This window comes from Anomalospiza imberbis, chromosome 6 (genome assembly GCF_031753505.1).
Source record: "Anomalospiza imberbis isolate Cuckoo-Finch-1a 21T00152 chromosome 6, ASM3175350v1, whole genome shotgun sequence".
Classification (NCBI taxonomy): Eukaryota; Metazoa; Chordata; class Aves; order Passeriformes; family Viduidae; genus Anomalospiza; species Anomalospiza imberbis.
Genome location: NC_089686.1, coordinates 34,368,964 through 34,389,902, shown reverse-complemented (window position 1 = coordinate 34,389,902; position 20,939 = coordinate 34,368,964). Strand labels below are relative to the sequence as shown.

Sequence of the window (20,939 nt, the reverse complement as noted above, 5' to 3'; positions counted from 1 at the left end):
ACTGTGGTGCAGTGTATGCCTCCCGTATTGTGGCTATTCCTTCAAGTCCAGATGTGATTACTGTTGAATTTCCACTAAAGAAGCATTTCTTGAAAAATAAGGGTGGGCATGGAGGGTGCAGAGAGGAGCTTAAAATCCCACAGGTTTGCGAGCAGAGCTGAAATCCAAAGCATTCATAATGCCTGAGCTGTGCTGCAAATCCAAGGAGCAGCATCTGCCACGCAGGCTTCAGTCTGGCCCCTTTTCAGAGGATGCCAAATCTGCTGCACAGGGGATGTCCTGAGCCCGTTGGCTATTGGACTAATTAGAAAATTGCTAGTGGCAGGCAGAAATCCCCAGTTCCCCAAGCTTAGGGTGTTTATGGAAAACTCCTCAGAATGGTTTGGACGGTTTCCTTTGTTACCTCTTCAGATCTGGTAGGACTGGAAATAAGTTGAGCACACCCTCCTTCCCAGTAATTTCATTGCTTTAATTCAGTAGCTGCCTAATTTGATCAGAACCCCGGGAACCACATAATTCCTATTAAAATAACATAACTTTCCTCCCTCTGTTTTGATCCAGCCTGATTGCTTTTGGCAGCTGCTATTGGAGAACTTGGTCATCAGCTATGAAAAGTTACTTTTCGGTTCATAAGGGAGAGCCTCCTCTCTGTCTGATGAGGGGTCCCTGGGGTGCCCCCCTTGCTGAGCTGCCTCAGGGCGCTCTCTGTCTATGTGACATGTGTTGGGCTCATGGTGCTTGGCCCCCACACATGCTTCAATCCAGCAGCAGGCCAGCAAGCAGGCATGTGCTGGAGTGTCACTCAGCAGCAATCACGGCTAATCAGTGGGGAGAGAAGCGACGTCCTTGTTTAGTCCATGTCATGTTAGATTTAGGTTACACCAGCACATGGAAATCTTTGTTTAAAAACTGCATTATTGAATGTTCCAGTGGAATCCAGCAGTCCTGCACCTCAGCCCTTGCCTCCTAGAGCACCTTGCACAGCTCTTTCTGGGCAGCATCCCATTCCTGGGGATGCGTCCCTGGGACTGCTGGGTGCCCTGGCTCTCCCCTGCAGCCCTGGGGCATTCCCCTTCCCATGGCACTGCTTTGGCAGCCCCTGCAGGGCCAGCAGCTGCACAGCCCCCACTAACAAGAGTGATCCCTTCTCTTCACAGAAAGTGTGGGTGCCCTGATGGATGAGTCCAAGTGACAATGCCTCTCTTGTCCCAAGAGCCCTTACCTGGGAAGAAATGAGGGATCCTGACTTTGGCCCCCTGGCCTTGCAGGACTCTCCCAGGGAAAACAGGGTTGTGAATTTTACACAAGGTGAAGTAATTGGGCAGGGCACCAGTTCTGCTCAGCATTTATTTCTTCCAAATTTCATCTCTCTCTGAGCCAGACTTGCAAGGCCATGCAACACTTGTCCATGTGTCCAGTGCCAACTGTTTAGGCTTCAGAGTAGTATGGCATAGCTGTGGAGAGACTTGACAGTCTGGGATTTTTTTTAACCTCCTGTTTTGACACTGGCAATGATCTCTCTGTATATTGTTTATACAGGGAAATACTTGATACCAAAGTGCAAAGGTACTCCAGTTGTCCCTGCCTTTGGCAGCAGTGGAAGAGCTGCTCTCAAGGTCTTTCCAGCCTTTGCAAAAGTCACTGAAAGCTTGAGTGAAGCCTTTGCTTGAAAGTTCTTGGGCTCAAGTGATCTAGATCATTAAAGGGCTATGGAATTATCTAAATAGTAGATACTTCTATATCATAATATCTATATACTCATCCAGTTCAAAGAAAATATTTCTAAATATATTTATTTATGCATTAAAACTCCCATGTCCACTTAGCAGTGGGAAGGACTGAGGAGCAGAGATGCCAGTTGTCTGGCCAGTCAGGGATGGTCATGTCAGCAGCAATCTCAAGGCAGAGCCAGGAGTGGAATGATGCTCAGCTCCCAGCCCTGTGCCTTAGCTTCCCTCTCATGAATGTGCATCATTTCCCAGTTACCATTAAGGAATGCTGGGCATGCATATGGGATGTATCATGTCTCAAAAATAGCTTTCAGGGCTAAGTAAGCAGATTCCTTACATTTTAGAAGGCAGCCTAGGCTGCCAGTGCTTGTATGTGGGCATGTGCTTCTGTAAAGGGCATATCCATATGCTAATCTCCAAAGCCAGAGTGTCTTTTAGCCAGAAGTCTTCTCCACTTGTGTTTGACAGCTTGACAGTGCTCTGGGGAGAGGAACTCATTCATGCTCACTATTTACTTTGTTTAACCGTGATTATATCTTATTAAGCCACAACAAGGAAAAGATCCCATTTTAATTGTTGTTTTAATTTCTTCCTAGCAGCATAGTCTCCAAAAGGGGTGACCTTCATGCAGATACATGCCCACTCCAGAAATGGATGGAGGCAAGATAGCTTGAGGAGTGTGAAATGGCCTTCATAGCAATCTTTCATGAATACATTGCTGGTTTTAGTCCTATTTATTTAGCAAGTGTCAGGGAATACAAACTGGTCCATGGTTGCTTGGTAGTCTTGCAGCATTGCCTAGGTGATGATTATCTACCTCTCTGATGGTGTTACAGGGTCTTCCCATTGCCTGCTTCAGCTCAAAAGATGCAGTGGCCAGATTACACCATAGAAATTGACTTTATCTAACTTTGATTTATAATGTGTCCAAGAGGCCACAGGCAATATCGAGTTCCCGTTTGATCCCCCCCAACTCTGAAGGGGGTTGAGTGGGCAAGCAATGCATGATGTGGGAACACAGCTCAGTGCTGCCGTTTCCCTGGAAGAAATACAATGAGGGGTGGATATGCTTACAGTATTTTGACCCCAATAAATGGCCTGTTATGTGCAGGTCTGAAAGTGCTTTGCAGATCACTGCAGCTCAAGTCCTGGGATGGCCCTGCAGATGTAAGTTGAGAGAGACAGACTAAGATGGACATGGCGTGAAAGCTGAGAAGTGAGCATGACAGAGACATGCCCAGGGCTGCAGAGCACAGCAGTGGCAGGACCATAACCAGGAGCTGCTCAGCCCCCTTGTCTGTCATATCTTTAAGGGTCTGAACAAAGCAGAATGAGAGCGTGGAGTGGTTTATCCGATAACTTCTCCTTGCTTCCTGCACAGTCCAGCACCTAGTGGATATCAGCTGTGGCTTTGCTACAGCCCAAGCAAAAGTGTATTTCATCCTCATTCCTCCCACCCAGCCTTTGATTTTACCAGACCTGTTGTCTCACCTGCTTGTAGCATAGTCTTTCTAATTCATTGGCTCCCTGGCACCAGGAGCAAGGTATCTTGGTGCAGCAGCTGGCACAGCAGCCCCAGCTTGCCTGGCCTCAGCAGCCTGTGTGTGCTCCTGCAGCCCAGAGAGATTCCTAACACTCAATAGTAGCACATACCTAGGTGCCAGAGCAGACAGGGTCCAGGGGACCCCTCTCTGGCCACCTTCTCCTTCCCAGGGAGGAGGTGGAGGCAGCCCAGAAAGTCCTGGCAAGCTCTGTTCTCTATAGGCACAGCCAGACCTTATCAGGCTTAATTGGAGTTGACAGCAGGGAGTCCAGGGTGCAATCCGCATTGAAAAGTAGGTACTGATGCAGATACAAACAGAAATCAGGCTAGTTAATAATTAAGCTGCAGCTTGGCAGCATTCACCTTGACAGACTTGACCTTCCAAATTAAAATCTCTCTCCCAACATACAAACCTCCCTCCCCTCCCCCCATCTTCAGTCTCCCTTATTTTGTGTTTTATTTATCTCAGCCCTTGGTAGTCTTCTTTACAGGCTGCTATACTGGGGTGATGTGTGACACACATCACAGACGTGCTGTCCCTGCTTTCGGGAGGAGCCCTCCAAGACCCCGGCCCTACACCAACCAGATTGTGTGGGAGCATGTCCACACTTGCTGCAAGCGAGCAGCCTGATGGATTACAAGGAGTGATGGAAGCAAGCAAGGATAGCAACCTCCTGTGGCTGTATAGGCAGGCTGGTGCACCCTGTGCTGGCTGAAGTGCTTCCCTGAAATGCTGGAGCATTGGGATTGTTCTCTGCCACTGGGTTTTTTGCAAGTTTATTCCTTCTCAGCTGTTGGGTCAGTACACACAGGCTCAACTCAGCCTTCAGCATCCCATTGAAACAGGCAGACCCAACAGGCCTGGAGCAGGCTTAGGATGGGATCTGGTGTTTTGCATAGGTTGACACTGATTCCCACCACGAGATGCTCATGTGTCCTAAACAGTAGGTGGGCAGAACTGGTGGAATCATGTAGGTGCTTCATATTGCTCTTCGAAGGTGCTTAGCTCCCCACCTTAACTGCATGGCAAGTATAGGTTCAGGAGGAGAAATATCAGCTGGGGTCCTAATTTTTTTCTTCCTGCCGCTGTCTTAATTTCAGAGGACAGTCAGCAGCCTAGTATTTAGCACCTATGGGTCACTTGCATGAGTGCATTGAACAAGATCCAGCACAGTACTGACCTGGGAATCTTGTGTTTTTCTTCTACATTAGGATGGGGCCTCAGTGAAAATACAATGGCTTAAATGTTTTCAGCTGCACCTTTAAATTTAGGTTTAGGTTAGGTTTCTGTGCTTTGCTTTCCTGTTGCACGTTCACAAATGTGACTGCATTTTAATGAAACATTAAGGAATTACCTTCTTTCTTCCTTATCCAAAAGCTTCCACTATTAACATTTCTATGAGGTACCCATTTGGATGTGCTCCCTGTGCCTGTTCTCCTGTGGTTTGCTTGCAGTTGACATTGAAAGACTTAACTGGGCAGTCATGTTCAATCATCTGTCCCCACAGGATGCCCTTGGGTGCCCATGTTCTTCTGTCTGCACCCCAGTTCACTGTACACATGGAAGAGGAGGTGACATCAGGGCCTCCATTATTCATGTCTCTGCGGGTGTGCTTTCAGTGGGCTGAAGGTCTCCATTGTCAGTCAGCTTGTCTCTTCACTCTAAGTGGCTTACCTAGGGCTTGAAGGTGCTTCTGGTGGCACTTAGTCTGCTGGCAAGGTGCCTTCTGGAATAGCAGGACTCTTACCACCTTCACTTTGTGGGATATCTGGTCCCATGCTCATGCTAGCATCTAGTCCCTAGGCTGACACACTCTTGGACATGGTTGTGTTGCTTGATTTACTCTAAGAGCTGCCTGGCAAGTGATTGCCTTGGTTGTTGCATCAGTAGGTGACCCACAGGTAGCTTGCAGAGACAACAAAGCCGCATGCTCGAAGGTGCAAAGTCCCGTGAACTCAGGCATTCCCATGCAGCCTGGCCAACAGCCCTGGACGTGGCACACACAGAGATGCAGGAGATCTTCCTCCTCAGGGAGGGATTCACATCTTTCACTGTCCTGCCTGGTGCAAGTACATAAACTAGCATAAGCAAGATGCCAGGTTCTGGGATAAAGCTGTGTTGGATACCATTTCCTATGAAGATAAGAAAGCTTGCTGCCCTACATGTGCCTACAGACCTGCCTGCAGTTCAGCCTTGCCTAGAGGCATAACATTTGCATGAGACTCTCTCTGTGTTCTCTTACCATGCCAAAGGCTTTTGTCAAATCAGTTAGATTGGGGATTGAGATTTCATTGCATCATTTCTCCTGGAGTTGTAAGCTGAGGAAATGCTGCCTGATATTCCCTATTTTAAGAGCATTTCCTCAGATTCCAGACATTTGCTTTCTGCACTCTGCAACTGCAGCTAGTGGGCAGGAGCCTAAGGGACTACACTGCCAACTGTGACCGCAGCTTTTTGGATGCATTTATTCCAAGGAAGGTTGTAGTGAGTCAGACTCTTACCAAGTCTGGGCTTTGCAACCCTGCTGGGATGACTGTAGTGCTTTTGCTCAGTTCTGTCAGCACATGTCTGACTTGACTTTTAGCATGTGCTAAAAGTCATCTGCCAAGCTGGGTTTTGTGGAGCTGAGGGTGCCTTTGCCCCTGACCTTCAGGTTATGGGGAGCTCAGACAAAAGCAAAGTCATGTCATACGTGCTATGGCAACTGATGTGTGAGCACCTGCATTTTCATCAATGGACACAGCTTATCTTCACACACTCCCAGGCAGACCAAGACACAGGACTTTCTTGTTTTGTGTCTTAGAAGAAGAGATGTACATGGTATCTGACTCCTTGTTCCAGTGAATATAAGTACCTTGCATCTTGTTCTTGATAATCATCAGTTCATGCCTCCAAGTGTAGTGTAAAGCAAAACATTTTCAAAGAGTCATGGACTCATAGAATCATTAAGGTAGGAAAAGACCTCCAAGATCATTGTGTCTAACCTTTGACCAAAGAGCACCATGTCAACTAAACCGTAGCACTAAGTGCCACATCTAGTCATTTCTTGATCTCTTCCCGGGATGGTGACTCCACTACCTTCCTGGGCAGCTCATTCCAATGCTTAACTCCCCTTTCAGTGAAAAAGTGTGCCCCTGCATCCCTCAGCATCCTGCATTGCCCTTCTTCTTCTCCAGGTGCTGTGCTACTCTGTCTGTGTAATTTTTTTCTAAGCTTGCAGGGATTCCTAAATCCAGATGATGCTGTCTTGGAGTTAGGCAGTGATGGTTTTGATGTATGTCATTGATTTTAAATGATGGATGCAACTTTTCTGTTTCTGTGATGGGTTATAATAATGTCACCTGCCACAGGAGTTATGTTTTATAAACTCTGAAGGTCTTGCAAGGCTTACAGTCTGTGCAGTCAATCTAGCCAGGCAGATGAAGAGAGAAGTCAGAGTTTATAAATAGATTTTACTGCATAATTTCTATGTGAGTTTTAGTGTGAAGTGTGAGATCTGCTGGAGTCCACATGAGATTAATCACATCTGGGGCATTACCTGTGCATTTGTAACCTCTGCAGGAAACATCAGGTAACATCTGACCCACTGCTTAGCCAGAACAAGATGCTCTGCCTTTGTGATATGCCTTCCCAGGTTCTAAAGAGCTCCAGCTCACACTCCTAGGCTTAGCTGGGCCCTGTATTGCAGCTTGTACACCCTGACTGGTGAGGCACAGGAAAGTCAGGGGAAACCCAGCCCCTTTCTTGAGATGTCAGTTTTACAGAGCCCATCAGCATCTTCCTGCGCTTAGGCATGTGGGTGGAAGAGGAGACCTGGGCCAGGCCTAGGCACCATTCTAGCTGCTTGGGATGCTCCTTCCCATTTGGGCAACCAGAACCCTCTTGAGGCATCTTGCCGGGTTAGCTGGGTCATCAGCAAGATTGAGCCTGACACAGGGTCATCTCAGCATGCTGCTGACCCAGGGTCCTGGTTTAGTTTCCTTCAGCAGAAACTAAATATGGAATTACAGAATGGAATGTATTGGAATGAATCTTAAAGATCATCTGGTTTCAACCCCACTCCCATGGGACACCTTTCCCTAGGTTGCTCAAACACTACATCCAATCTAGTCTTGAACTTCCAGGGACATGGTATTCACATTTTCTCTGGACAACCTGTTCGAGTGCCTTAGCAACTTCACAGTACTATGAATGGAAAAAAACTACTTGTTTCCTTACTTCTTGTTCATTTTCCCAATACATGTGTGGTTTACATGTGGTTGTGACTGTGTGTGTCTGAGTGTTCGATCAAGCACTGAGTGGCACAAGGAGCTAGCCATGATTTTCTACTCAAAGGGAAAAGGCTCTGTCTCTTGTTAATTCAAATGAGGGGGCATGTCAGGGTGTTAGAAGTGTCTTAAAGAGTACTCCTGCCAAATGGCAGAATGATTTGATACCTCAGTCTCCCCAAAACTGTGGCTGCTGCAGGGGTGATGGGAGAGTGTGTGTCAACTGAGAGCACCAATGCAGACTGAAGAAACATTCAAGGGTTTTATTGCTAATAAATTAAAAACACATTGCCTATGTTCTTGGTGACTCATGTTCAGAAATCTTGGTCCTTTGTTTCTGTGGTCCAACACTCCACCACTTCCCCCCAGACTGCTGTGTGAGCTTAGCAAGCTGTGAGGGTGCTGCAGAAGGCCATGCTCAGGCACTGCAGACAGGCCCCCATGGTGCCCTGGAGGTCCAGGGCTGCTGCCCACAGCTTGGTGTTGGCCTTGCTTTCACAGAGGTGGCTGAGAGGAAGATGACGGTTGAAGAGGAGGAAGCCAAGAGAATTGCAGAGATGGGCAAACCAATACTCGGCGAGCACCCCAAACTGGAAGTCATCATTGAGGAGTCCTATGAGTTCAAGGTCAGTAGGTCCTAGGGATCCTCCAGGAGGGGAAAGCCATGTGGCACTGTTGAGCAGCCTTGGAAAGCAGGACTGAGGGGCAGCATGTGCAGGAAAAGGGCTGTTGAGAGAGAAAAAGAATTATGTAATGCAGTAAAGGGGTGGGTGAAGTCTACAAGAAATGTCCGAAGTAGCAGCTGCTGGTTGGTGGGGGTGGAGGGAGAAAGGCAAGAAGGCCCTGCTGGAAGCAGAAGAAGCCAGTGGGCAGGAGGATGCAGGAGCAAAGCTGTCTCTGGTGAGGCAGGGTTGAGGGAAGAAAGAACCTAATCAGGATTGAGGTGTGGCAAACAGGCTGGCTCTGGTGAGGTCTGGATCAGCCAGTCCAGCGAGAAGGTGGGCTCAACCCAAGTCATGGCCTAATCTAGCGGGTAGGAGAGTGCTTGTGACACTTGCATAGTTTGGAAAGGGTCTGTGAGACCACAGTGCACTGCAAGATCATTCTTGCCCACTAGCAGCTGGTTTAATTGCTGTGCATCTTTATTCCCACAACAGAGTACCGTGGACAAGCTGATTAGGAAGACAAACCTGGCTTTGGTTGTAGGGACACATTCCTGGAGGGACCAGTTCATGGAGGCCATTACTGTGAGCGCAGGTGAGGGGAACATCAGAAAATCCATATGAACATCCACAGGATTCATGCAGCCTGGAATGACAGCATCTCCCTGGTCAGTGATACTCAGCTGTGGTGACCCATCAGCAAAGCCAGTCCAAAGAGCTCCTCTGCTCCAAATATAGTGGGCTTTTGTAGGTACATTAATGAGGAGCCCAGGAGATCCATCTTCTAGTGCAGAGCCCTCCAGAAGGCCAGTTTTCAAAGGCTGCGTCAGCTGGCAGTGCTCCTGCTGCTTTGGTGATCTGATGAGCAGTGTACAGGCAGCAAAAATCCCATCCTGGCTGGGATCCTGGCCAGTGTAAGTAGCTCCTAATGGGAGATGTCCTGCCATAGCCAGTAGAGTTCTTGGGAGTAGGGAGAGTTACCACATGAAGACTGGAGATGTTGCCTCATGAGGCAACAGCTGGTGAAGGAAAAGACCCAGAGACTTGCCAGCTGTTGCCTGATGAGAGAGGTCTCTGCTTTCAGAGCCAGGCAGCTGTGGGGAAGGTATTTTAGGCACATCTATGCCATTAATGGCAGTTGGGCATCTTTCTGAACCTTTCATTGATGGTTGGTTTGGCATCTGCCCTAAAGAGGTGTTTTTCAGCCAGCTGTATAGGAAGCAGTGGAAGACCCAGCCTGTGCTCTGGAGCAGGAGGATCAAAAGATCTCTCCAGTTTCCCAGTTCTATTACTTTCCACTAGTTTTGGCCCAAAACATCACTTGCCTGTGTTATTTCTTCATGCCACTCAACAGTGATCTCAACAGGTTGACTACCTCCTGTGTCACTGCCTATGGACGGGGACAGGGCTGCCCCTCTGTGGGTACAACACCCCACTACATCACTCTCCATCCCTGAGGACTCTCGGGTGACTGGGAGACATTCTTTTTGCCAAGCTTCACCCATCACTGAAGGACCTGGTGTGCCTTGAATTCACTGTCATGGCCAGCACCACACCACCTTGTCGCAGTAGAGCAGAATCCCTGGAGCCTTGGGGTGGAGGAGACAAACACGAGCTGCCCCAATGGAGTGAATGCTGGACCTCTCCTTCTGTGTTGTTTGCAGCAGGCGATGAGGACGAGGACGAGTCTGGTGAGGAGCGCCTGCCATCCTGCTTTGACTACGTGATGCACTTCCTGACAGTCTTCTGGAAGGTGCTGTTTGCCTGCGTGCCCCCCACCGAGTACTGCAATGGCTGGGCCTGCTTCGTCGTCTCCATCCTCATCATTGGCATGCTCACAGCCGTCATCGGCGACCTTGCCTCCCACTTCGGCTGCACCATTGGCCTCAAGGACTCTGTGACCGCTGTTGTCTTCGTCGCCTTTGGCACTTCTGTACCAGGTGGGGTGGACATGGGGAGGGGATGGGGTGGGAGGTAAATCCTCTGGAGATGCTCCTTATTTCAGGGGAGAAGCTCTGTCATGGGATGGGATCAGGCTGGGTAAGGTATCCTCAAAGCCCTGTCTCCAGGCAAGGTCTGCACCTTGCTTTGTGGCAACATGGGATCTCTGAACCTAGGAGGGGATTGTGCACCTCTTGGTCTGTGTCCTAACCTGGTTGGTGACATACCTGAGTCTCCCTTGTCCCCCAGGCATGAAGGGTTGTCTGTTTCTCCTGTTGGACCCCCAGTGATTTCTCCTTCCCTCCTCCCTCAACCCCAGACACCTTCGCCAGCAAAGCCGCAGCCATCCAGGACATGTACGCTGATGCCTCCATCACCAACGTCACAGGCAGCAACGCTGTCAATGTCTTCCTGGGCATCGGGCTGGCATGGTCAGTGGCAGCGATCTACTGGGCGTCGCAGGGGCAGGAGTTCCAGGTGTCAGCGGGCACCCTGGCATTCTCCGTCACCCTCTTCACCATCTTCGCCTTCATCTGCATCAGCGTCCTCCTCTACCGCCGGCGACCCCACCTTGGGGGGGAGCTGGGCGGCCCCCGAGGGTGCAAAGTGGCCACAACATTGCTCTTCGTCAGCCTCTGGCTGCTCTACATCCTCTTCGCCACCCTGGAGGCCTATTGCTACATCAAGGGGTTTTAGGTGGTGGAGGGACGGTGCTGCCGGGGGAGGGACCCCCTCCTCCGTTACCTCACCGGACACCAGTCCTGGAAGCGTGGTTTCACTGGAGGGTATGGCTGTCTGTCAGGGGCTGCCACTGCCCAGACGGTCGGACAGCTGCGTGCCAAGAAAGGCAAAACCATCACAGAGTGAAAAAACAAAGAGACAAAACCCATCCAAAAATGGTACAAAAGAAAGCAACAATGGCAAGTGTTGAAATAAAACACAATAAATCCAGGCACTGACCCTACTCAATGAAATTATGAAGTTTCAACCATCTCCAAAGGCCACCTCTCCCATAGGGTGTCATCTCCTTTCCTGCGGAGCACCCCTCCACTGTAAGGAGATGTTTCCTTATTTTTACTAGTTAAGAATTGCAGAAGTCTGGTTCAGGAATTTGTGGGGGTTTTTTTCTTTTTTTTTTTTTTTTTCTGTTTGCTCGTTGCTTTTTGGTTCTGGGAGAGCATGCCAATTCTTTTTTTTTTTTTTTTTCTTTTTTACTACTTAATCAAAAATATGTTAAAAAGTTAAAGCTTCAAGCTGCCGTCAGTGCTGGAACTGAACATGTGTATTTCTGAAGCCACAAAAGACTGTGACACAGTCAAAAAACTTTTTCACTTTTACCTGTTTCCTCCCCTGCCGCCTTCCATTTCTTTCTTTTTTAAGAACATCACAAGACTGATATATTTTTAATACAACCACAGACACCCAGTCACACACGCTGAGTGACAAAATCTGGAGCATGTAGCATCTCAATCACCTGCCTGGGCTAAGAAAAAAAGAAGGAAAAAAAACCCCAACCCTCTAATACAATACGTGTCATGTATATTTTGACTATGGCATTTCTCTTTGTATAATTAACTTTGAGCTTGTGGTACTGCAGGGAGAGAAAATTATGTTAATTTACAATTGTTAAAGAAATGAAACATCCTGCCCTGGAGGGAGCAAGGGGGACAGGGAAAGCAGCACCAGTTCCTTGGGATGGTGGTGGTGGCAGGTTTGCTGCGTGGTCCTCCTGCTCAGAGGTGGAAATTAATTCAGGAGAACCTGGATAGCATGCCCATATGTTCCCAGCACCATCCCACCCAGAGCTGTGGCGTGGCTGCCCTTCCATTCCGTTGCTACTCCATTTTTCACAGCACCTGAACCTTGCTGGTGGTCTCCAGGCCATTGACAGGTACGGGCTTAAAAACTGCCACCCACGTCAGGACTCCTACATCATCTCAAGTACATTTTAGGAACACCAGACAGACAGAAAAAGCGTCATTTTAATTTGAAATGCATTTCTTTTTAAGGATAAAGAAGAAAAAATCCCACCACCATGAGAGTATGTCATGAGTTACATCAACAGCTGCAAATTGAAATGTTGGGTTGGTAATAAAATAAATAAAAGCTATACCTATATCTATATAAACAGTGCTATCTAGAAACATATTTCTTAACTGAGAGCCCTGTAAGAGAATGTTAAAATCCTCCTCTTTGTAAAGTGCTTTTGAGATGAAGATAATCTCTTCTGTCATGAAACAGATGCTGTAAAAGGGAACCATTTTCAAGTTCCCTATAATAAGCCAAACTTTGTGAGGCAGCAAGTCAGAGAGGGGCTGCCAAAAGGTACAGTTGTGCCTGCTGCAGTGCTTTTGGCTGCCCCAGGAGGCAGGGAGGAGGTGCCCATGGATTAGGGAAAAGCAATGGGAACAAGATTGTCATGGACAAAAAGATGTAACATTATAGCAGGGGACTAGATGTTGGCAATGATGGTTCTTAAAACACAGATGAAGTATTTATTTTCATACAAGATGTTTATCAGATCTCTATATATGAATGTGTATACATGAGGCAGAGAAGAGGGATCCTTCTCAGATGAGCAGCCAGAGCTTTGTTGGTGGGAGCCCACAATGAGTGAAAGCCACTGGGTTTGAAGGTGACAGGTATCTGATCCTGCCTCCTTACCCTCCCTTTGCCATGCCTTTGGGGAAGGGCCTGAAAGAGATGAGCAAGAGACCCCAAGGCCAGGCTCCCACTGAGCTCGCTGGTCCTTCTGGCTCCAGTAGGGCCAGCAGCCACCGAGAGCAGCTGCTGCCACTGCCACGCAGCCCATCAGCCCCAGAGCTCATATGTGTGACACTAAAGGAAAAAGTACAAGAGTCCCCAAACGTTTTTTGTGGGGGTTTAATGTGCAGCTCTTAAGGGGAGATTGTTATTTCTGCTGTTTTGAATTGGGATGTACAGAGTCTGTTAAGCTTTTATTTTACCCGTGCCAGCATTGCCATCCCTGGCTAAAGCCCAGCCTGGGTGCTGCTGTGCTCTTCTTCTGTGCTTGTGCTGTATCCACCGTGTACTTTTTATCCACTTCCTTCTCCAGCTGACTGCAGGGAAGGGGTGCAGGGGTAGGACTGGCTGCCATGAGGGAACTGTATGGGGCCCCTGGTGCCCTCCATGCAGAAGGGTGATCTGCACCAGGCTGACATCTGTGGCATGTTCCTTTTTTTTTTTTTTTTTTTTTTTTTTTTTTTACTCCATTAAAAAAATATGCAAGCTAAAAAGACCACAACAGGTTTGGTGCCTTTGAGGATTTTTTTTTTCTGAAGCTGTTGTTTCATTTTGGGTCTAGCTATCTGCTTACTTCTGTTTTCCTTGAGGCAGCTGCCTGAATTGGATGCAATGGCTCTGGCTGGTTTGCTCCCCAACCCCATCACCCCAGCCCTTTGGTTTGGTGCTGCTGGGAGGACCCTGCAGACCTTGCCCCTGTCTAGCTGGCAGAGAGGAGGTTTTGCTGCTGTTCTTGTTGCTGATGATCTTTCCCCTTTGCTTCTCCCATCAGCTCCCCACGGCAGCCTGCAATAACAGCTGCTGGCCCCTCCCAGCAGCTTGGGCTGCACATCTTCCCTTTCTGCCTCCTCCCCTGCATCACTGCTGTGGCTGAGAGTAAATAACACATCCTGACATCAGGAGGGAAAAGCCAAGGGGATCAAAGGAGATGCTTTGTCCCTGGGGCCTACCATGGTATGGGGAGGTAGTCCAAGGGCCATGCATTGTGTGGGGCCAGTGGTCCTCTGGCTGCCTTCCCATCACTGTTGCTACAAAGGGCACCCACAGCACCCCACGTTTTGCTGTCCTAGTGATGCTGCACTGCATGGGTGCTGGTCAAAAATCAGCTTTTGGGTAAAGAAGAGTTTGGCAAAGAGACACTCACTTGTCCCCCAAAAGCTCTCCAGGAACTGTGTCCCAGTTTTGGCCAGTACCATGCTGCGTCCTCATCCAGTGTCATCACTGACTGATTTTTTCCACTTGCATTTGGACACCTGACCCTCAAAATGCCCTTTACAGTGGCCCTTGAGCTAGAACTGTTCCTACCTACCCTCTGAAGCACAGGGGGACTGGTGCAGCCCATAACCCCAGTCTCCTTTCTTTGCCTGACAGCACGGGGTCCATTTATGGGGTTCCAGGGGAGACTGGGGCTTGGGCATCTCACAGTGCAATGCAAAATGACCAAGTGGAGTGGAAGAATTCCCGGATGGACACTCATAGGAAAGGCAGCCCTGGCAGAGGAGCCGTGGCAAAGCTGCCTTAGACGTCACTTTCTTGGGCAACCAGAGCTTGGCAAAGGAAAAGAGACCACTGCCCTGTTGGGTGCTGCACACTCCCACCACGTTCCACAGGCCTGTGGGGTCACTTCCCACCTCTTGCCCTGCTGGACAGCTCCTGCCCAAAGAGAGCACACTTGCTCCTGACCTAAGGGGAAATGCACAAGTTCCACCTCTGGCTCTGGCTCGTCTTTGACTCCAGTGATGGGACCAAGAGGATTTTTGGGGGGTGTTAAGGCTCATTGGGGCTTGCTTGATGCCACTGCTGCACAGAAGTATCCTGGTTCCCACAGGTTCGGAGGCTTAGATCCAGGACCCAAGGGGGCCGAGCCATAGAAAGCTGGGATAAATAAGAGGAGTGTGTGCAAGCACCAGGAATCTGTTGTGGTACAGTACAGTGAGAAATGGAAGTGTTTGTTAGAGACACTGACCAAAGGTTTTAAATTAGGAAGGAGGCATTTGCAGCATGTGGATTGGACTTTGTTGCCTTTCTGGCAATTACTTTGGTGTTGGTGTGATCAGGACTCTTCTGGACAAATTCAGAAAAAACACAAAATTCCGTGATGCATATTTCCTCTGATTTCATGTCTGGGGCTGCTAGACTGGTTTGTAGGTCACTTTTTGTCCCTGGCATGGAAGGACCCCTTCACTACTCTCCAACCCTAATACAACAAGTTGCCTCTTCACAGCACCATTTGCAAGGAGAAGTCGCCATCAGCTGCATGTGCCTCTTCAGGCTTCAGCTGCTGTAGTGGGATGATGCCTACCTGCCTGTCTCCACCAGCACTAAGCTTTACTTTGGGAAAACATTTTGGAGGACACCCAGTACTGTTGTACCTAGACACTGCTGAGGTAAACTAGAGGCAACAAGACCTTTGTTCACCTCCAGTTCATCTCATCCACCTCTTGACAGCACAATAGGACATAGGTATAGATACAGATGGTAACGGAAAGGCATCCAAGAGACCTGGTCATGCTTGAATATGGACTCAGTGTAGGAGCCAGCCTGCACAAATGGGAGCAGCAGTCTCAGCCCCGGCCATTAGCTGGAAAGCACTTGTCACCAAGAATAACCTTTGGAGTATTAGATGGAAAAAATGTTTTTAATGACATTGCCATCCGTGTGCACATGCCAGCAGCAGCCAGCTTGCTAATGACAGAGCTGTGTGTGCCAGTGCTGCTTAGTGCCCAGCAGAGCACACAGTGCTCCCAACCTGCCTCTGTCACAGGAGGGGATTAAGCACCTCCCAGTATTTAAATGAGCAATTTAAAATACATTGATAATTAAAACCATGTGAGGATTTGTCCCTCCTCCCCGCCTTCCCTTCACCCAGGAGGTCTGGGCTTTGCCCAGAGGTAGGTGGCAGGGGCAGACCAGCCCCAAGGTCCCCCAGGCATTCCTGCAGGTTGCTGGTGGGGTTTCCTCATACTTTTGCCCCACTTCCAACAGCAGATAACCTTGGTGCATTTTCCATACTGCACTTACCTAAATGTGGCCTGGGGTGTAGTTTGAGCTTAGACATGGAGTCTAAAGGCATGATGTGAGGTGGATGAGCTCAGCAGATGCTCCCACTGCACTTAAATGTAAGCACTCACCCATGTTCCAGCTTGCACCATTGCTGTTGCCATGTACGTGGCAAGCTCAGTGGGAGCTGTAGCTAGAAGAATCATCGTGACCAACCTAGTACTCATTGCTGGGCATGCACTCAGAAATTGGTCCAGTTTCAAGAATGCAATAAAAAACTTCACAGGCCTAGGAAGTACTTTGAAACATGTGAAATTTGGGTGAATTAAAGAAATAAACCCTTCAAACAAAGATTTTTTTTTTAGGGTGTAAGTTGCGAAGTTAAGAACATCTTCCCAGGAAGATGCCCTCTGATGTTGAAGAAAATAAGCTTCCATTACAGAAACACTGGTCCCATCACGTGGGAATTATGAGTGCAGCCTGTGTGCATGAAAAAGCTGTAGGGGAATAACATCTCAACACAAAAGCTTCAAAGGTATTCTCAGAAAGTCCCCATGGCATATCCTTGGCACTAGGGATGTACATATTGTAGAGAGCACCTTTTTGTCTCTGTTAACACAAGGGGTGTCCAAATAAGTTCTTAAAGCTACCAAAAGAGATTTGATTGGCTCCTCTTCTTATGGAACATCTTGGGCAGAAACTAAAAGCAAAGCCAAATGAGGGGTTTCTGTTGGCATCGCTAATTTTTTTCTTCTTGTTTGATTGACAAGGACATAGAAAACAGCTCATTGTTATCCTTATGGTACGAGGATTTTGTATGTGGCACAGTCTTTCAGGTTCTTCACTTTCACTTTTCCCGCCCTCTGAGAAGCCACTTCTACAGGATTTCTGCCCTGTGGGTCTCACTTTGTGTTTGCACCTTCTCACAGCTGCCTCATGGCAGGGTCATCCCATGCCTCTGCTGAAACTCATCCTGTTAACTGGGATTGTTTCTTCGAATTATCAACCACTCATGTTCTACCCTCCACAGGTGCTGACAGACACCTCCCCCAGACTCCCCAGTACCCCACCCCACACTGGGTATCACCAGGAAAATTTATAGCAAAGCAATTTCTAAAGGTCACTGCTGAAATTACTGAATAGATCTGGACTATGGACCATCACTGGGAAGATATCCCCAGAAAGCTCTCTGACTTTGACACTGAATTCAACGTATTGTGAATCTAAATAGGCTGCGGTTCCTCAGTTCGCTTACGAGAATGTCTCCTGGGACAGTGCCAGAAGCCTCTCCAAAGTCAAGACATATCACATCCAGTGCTGTTCCCCCCTAGCCACGAGGCAAGTTATCCTGTCAAATAATGGAATCAAATTAGTTTGAAATTATTTGTCCTTAGTGAAACTTCAACAAACCCATTCCTGTCATTTATTTATAAATTTATAAATCTTTAGAGGATTAGACAATAACTAGTCAGTAGCTTGCTCCTTAAGGTTTTCACAGAGAGATATCAGGTCTGTAATTCTCTAGGTTTTTCTTCATCATCAGTTAGGTGATGTTGCCATGCTCTCTTTAAGTCCCCTGGCAGCTCACGTGTAGTCTGCAATGCTCCAACACCCATCCCACGTTTCATATTTTTTCTTCTCATGTTTCAGGCTGTTGAAGAGCTCTTGATCCATTTTATTGATCCCTACTTACAGTCCCTTCATTTCTCTTGCAGCAGGATAGTTTCTTATTTGGACTATGACTCCTTTTATCAGTCCCCAGATCTCTTTTATCATTTAGGACATCTCTTCACAGATCCTGCCTATGAGTTTTCTGAATTAATTTATATTTGATGTTTTGGTTTTTTGGAGTCTAAGTACTTTAGATTAACTCATTTTACCAAGATCTGGTATCCAAGTGCATTTTGAGGAGAAAAAGGTTAGAGGAGACATCTTACCACTTGTGTTTGAACCCACTGCAGAAGGCAAGGATATCTCAGGTTCTTGCTAATAGATCTCTTGGGGCAAACTAGAGTGAAATGACACTGAATGAGAGGTGTTTGTAAATATACACATGTAGAGTTTATTGTAGAACCATTTGGTTGCATTTAAAACAGCTGGTTTTGTTATTGTTATGTATAGTAATATGGCAATACAAAAGCATAAAAATACTGCTTAAGAAAATGATAAGAAGGAGAAGGAAAGTATAAGAGTAGAAATGCCATCTCTAGGCCTCACAATGAGACTTGGTTGTTGCAATTTTCATGTTTCTTGGTCAAAGTGATAGTTGCAGACTGGATCCATTGTGTGGTGGGGGAACTCCCGAACAAGTGGTGGGGAGAAATCCCCAAAACACAACATCTGCTGGGTTTATATTCACTCTGGGTCAGGTAGAAACACCCAGGTACCTCCCTTGGGGCAGGGAATTTCAACTGGATGATGTAATGTTGTGGATCAGTTCAGGAACCTTTGACACCTTCTAAGACAATACAGCTACCCATAACATCAGGGAGTTGATTCCATTATGGCCCCTTAGGGCCCATCAGCAGAGATGAAAACCTTCAGGCTATGAATGAATGTCCTGGTACTTCCTCAGCTGGGGAGTTATCACAGCTGAGTTCACTTGAGTAAGGACAAAGAGACAGTACCCTCTTCACAGGGCTTGCCTCTTTCCTGTTCAGAAAAGAGCTGACACAGCATCTGGCTGAAGAGAGAGAGAGCTATTTCTGAAATGACTTGGATGTTCCCACTCTGAGCTGGCAGGTTGTCTCAGAGAAAGCTCTATGAAGGTGGCTGAGGCTGGATTGTTCACCTGCAGCTTGCCCCATGAATGTTGGAGCCATCAGCATTCCAGTCTCTCTTCCTGTGTCACTAGTGAATACATTTTTCTCCCCAGACCTGGGATGACTGGACAACAGTATCCCCTTTATCTTAAGTTCCTGTCACAGTCCAAATTCCAGTCAGCAGGCATATCTGGGGAGGGGTGGACTTCTGTTATCTCATATGGACAACAAGGTTTCTTTGCAGTCTCCTAGAGTGGGCAAAAGTCCTCTGATAATTTTTGCAATCTTTAAACCATTAACTTGAAACAATTTTAACAGCTCCAGAGATGCAAAAATTCACTTTCATGTTGGCCTGCAGGTGAACAAATCCAGCCTCAGCCACCTCCATACAGCTTTTTCTGAGACGACCTGCCAGCTCAGAGTGGGAACATCCAAATCACTTCAGAAATAGCTCTCTCTCTCCTCAGCCAGATGCTGTGTCAGCTCTTTTCTGACATGGTGAAGCCAGCAGGAATCCCTTCCATTGGTCCCAGCCAAAATCATGACTGAGGGAGATAGAAGTGGCACTTAGTGCAATGCAAGGCCAGAGCTGTGCTGTGAAAAGGGACACTGGACACTCAAACTGCAGTTTTTAAGAGCTTCAAGCACAGCATAGAGATGCTACAGAAGAACTTGTTTCACCAGAGTCCTTTGTTCACACACCATAAAGCAATGAGTTAAGGATCTGTTTTGTACTGGGACTGAATTTCTTTATTTTAATAAGGTGAGCTGTATTCATCTGTACTTCAGACTTCCAGATCTTGCACCAAGAAACTACTCTGAGGTCCAAACTAGGTCCACCTGGTCGTGAGTCGTATACAGGAGACCTGAGCTATTCCTGCTGGCACCAGAGAGGAGGCAAGGTGGGGAAACCTCAGTCTCCACTGGAACCACAAGCAGCTGCCTCCTTCATTGCCCAGTGTACACGCTCAGTGCCTGCAGCACAGCACAGGTCTAGCTCAGCTTGGGGCAGAGAGCCACTCACCACCACTGCCTGGGCTATGAATGTGGGCTGACTGAGCACACAGTGGGGCCATGGCTCCTCTGCCTCAGCTGAATACCCTCAGCCCAGTCCCAATGTGCTGAAAGAAAACATAATGTGGAATAAATGTTCATTTATGCTTTTGCAGGAGATGGGGATATAGGTTTGTGCCACAACACACAGCACAGAGTTTGTGGTGTTTGCTGAACAAAGCTAGACAACTCCTCCTGGAGTGCATAGGCAAGGTCCCTTTGAAAAAACAAAACCCACCATTAACATCAGTAAGAAGGCCCTCAGCAGAATTACAAAAAGTATTACAAAAGAATTGCTTCCCAAAGTAGCCAGTCTTGGGTTTTCTGGCAAACACTCCATACAAAACACTCAGCTGTTAAGACTCCTGGTTCCTAAGCCAGCATTTTTTTAACCCATTTCCTATTCAAGGTGTTTTCCAAACTAAGGAGCATCACTTCTGCAGTTGTTCTGTCCAATTTAACATCCCCTTTTGAACAGTTTCCAAGATATTCTGCCTGAAATGGCTTGCAAGGGCTGGCTGCTGAGAATTTAGAAGGTCAACATTCTGCATGTCAATTGTGTTAGTTATGTTACAGGTAAGAGGAAAAAAGATTGGGGGAGAAGGAAGAGAATGGCAGTATCACTGTTGGAAGCAGAGGCAGAAGCAAGCACTTTTCAGTCCTTTTGACTTGCCTACAGAATGGCAGCACTTCCAGAGAAAGGGTGAAAGCCTCTTGAGGTACCTTACACCAACTCCAGAACCAGGAAGCATGGCCAAGGAATTGGTCTTTTCTTTTTCAAAATACCTTTTTCCTGGTTTTAATTAAGTCCTTGCAGGACCCCAGAGATAACAACTGCTGCTCTTCCCTTAGCCCCAAAATTTGTTACCCTTGATAATACAAGGAAATTAACTTGGCTGACCAGTTCATTCTTGACAGATGCACATTGGATGTCACACCTCTGCATTTCCTTCTTTTATTGCTGAATTTGCACTGAAAGACTTAGCAGAGAGCTCTCTCTGACCACTACAAACAATCCAGCCTGCAACTACCATACAAGCAGAAACCCTCCCTGGGGACTGCAATTGCCTTGCCTTCCAGGTGCAACAAATGAGTTGGCTCCTTATTAATTGCAAAAAGGTTTACATGTGATCAAGTGAAATTACAGTGATGACAAAGCTGGTCAAACACACTTTAAAGGATCAGTGTGCAGCCTCCTCTGCCATGGACATGGCTA

The 20,939-nt window shown here is 47.5% G+C and overlaps 1 protein-coding gene and 1 long non-coding RNA gene across 17 annotated transcripts in view; one reads left to right on the top strand and one right to left on the bottom strand.

Annotated features, from left to right (window-relative positions):
• Positions 1–11,685, top strand: part of SLC8A3 (solute carrier family 8 member A3) — a 93,271-nt gene extending 81,586 nt beyond the window's left edge. For 14 of the 16 annotated variants that reach the window (XM_068193220.1, XM_068193219.1, XM_068193216.1 and 11 more), the window contains 4 exons: positions 8,044–8,168; positions 8,700–8,799; positions 9,869–10,144; positions 10,465–11,685. In XM_068193220.1, coding sequence (XP_068049321.1) covers positions 8,044–8,168; positions 8,700–8,799; positions 9,869–10,144; positions 10,465–10,841 — 878 coding nt within the window. In that variant the 3' untranslated portion in view covers positions 10,842–11,685. The remainder of the gene's footprint in view (positions 1–8,043; positions 8,169–8,699; positions 8,800–9,868; positions 10,145–10,464) is intronic. The other 2 variants (XM_068193232.1, XM_068193218.1) reach the window with 1 other exon arrangement.
• On the bottom strand, positions 11,332–16,718 carry LOC137475694 (uncharacterized). The gene is made up of 2 exons (XR_011000023.1): positions 15,930–16,718; positions 11,332–15,449 (listed from the first exon to the last, which is right to left on the bottom strand). It is a non-coding gene; the product is annotated as an uncharacterized lncRNA (long non-coding RNA).
• Positions 16,719–20,939: the final 4,221 nt, after the last annotated feature.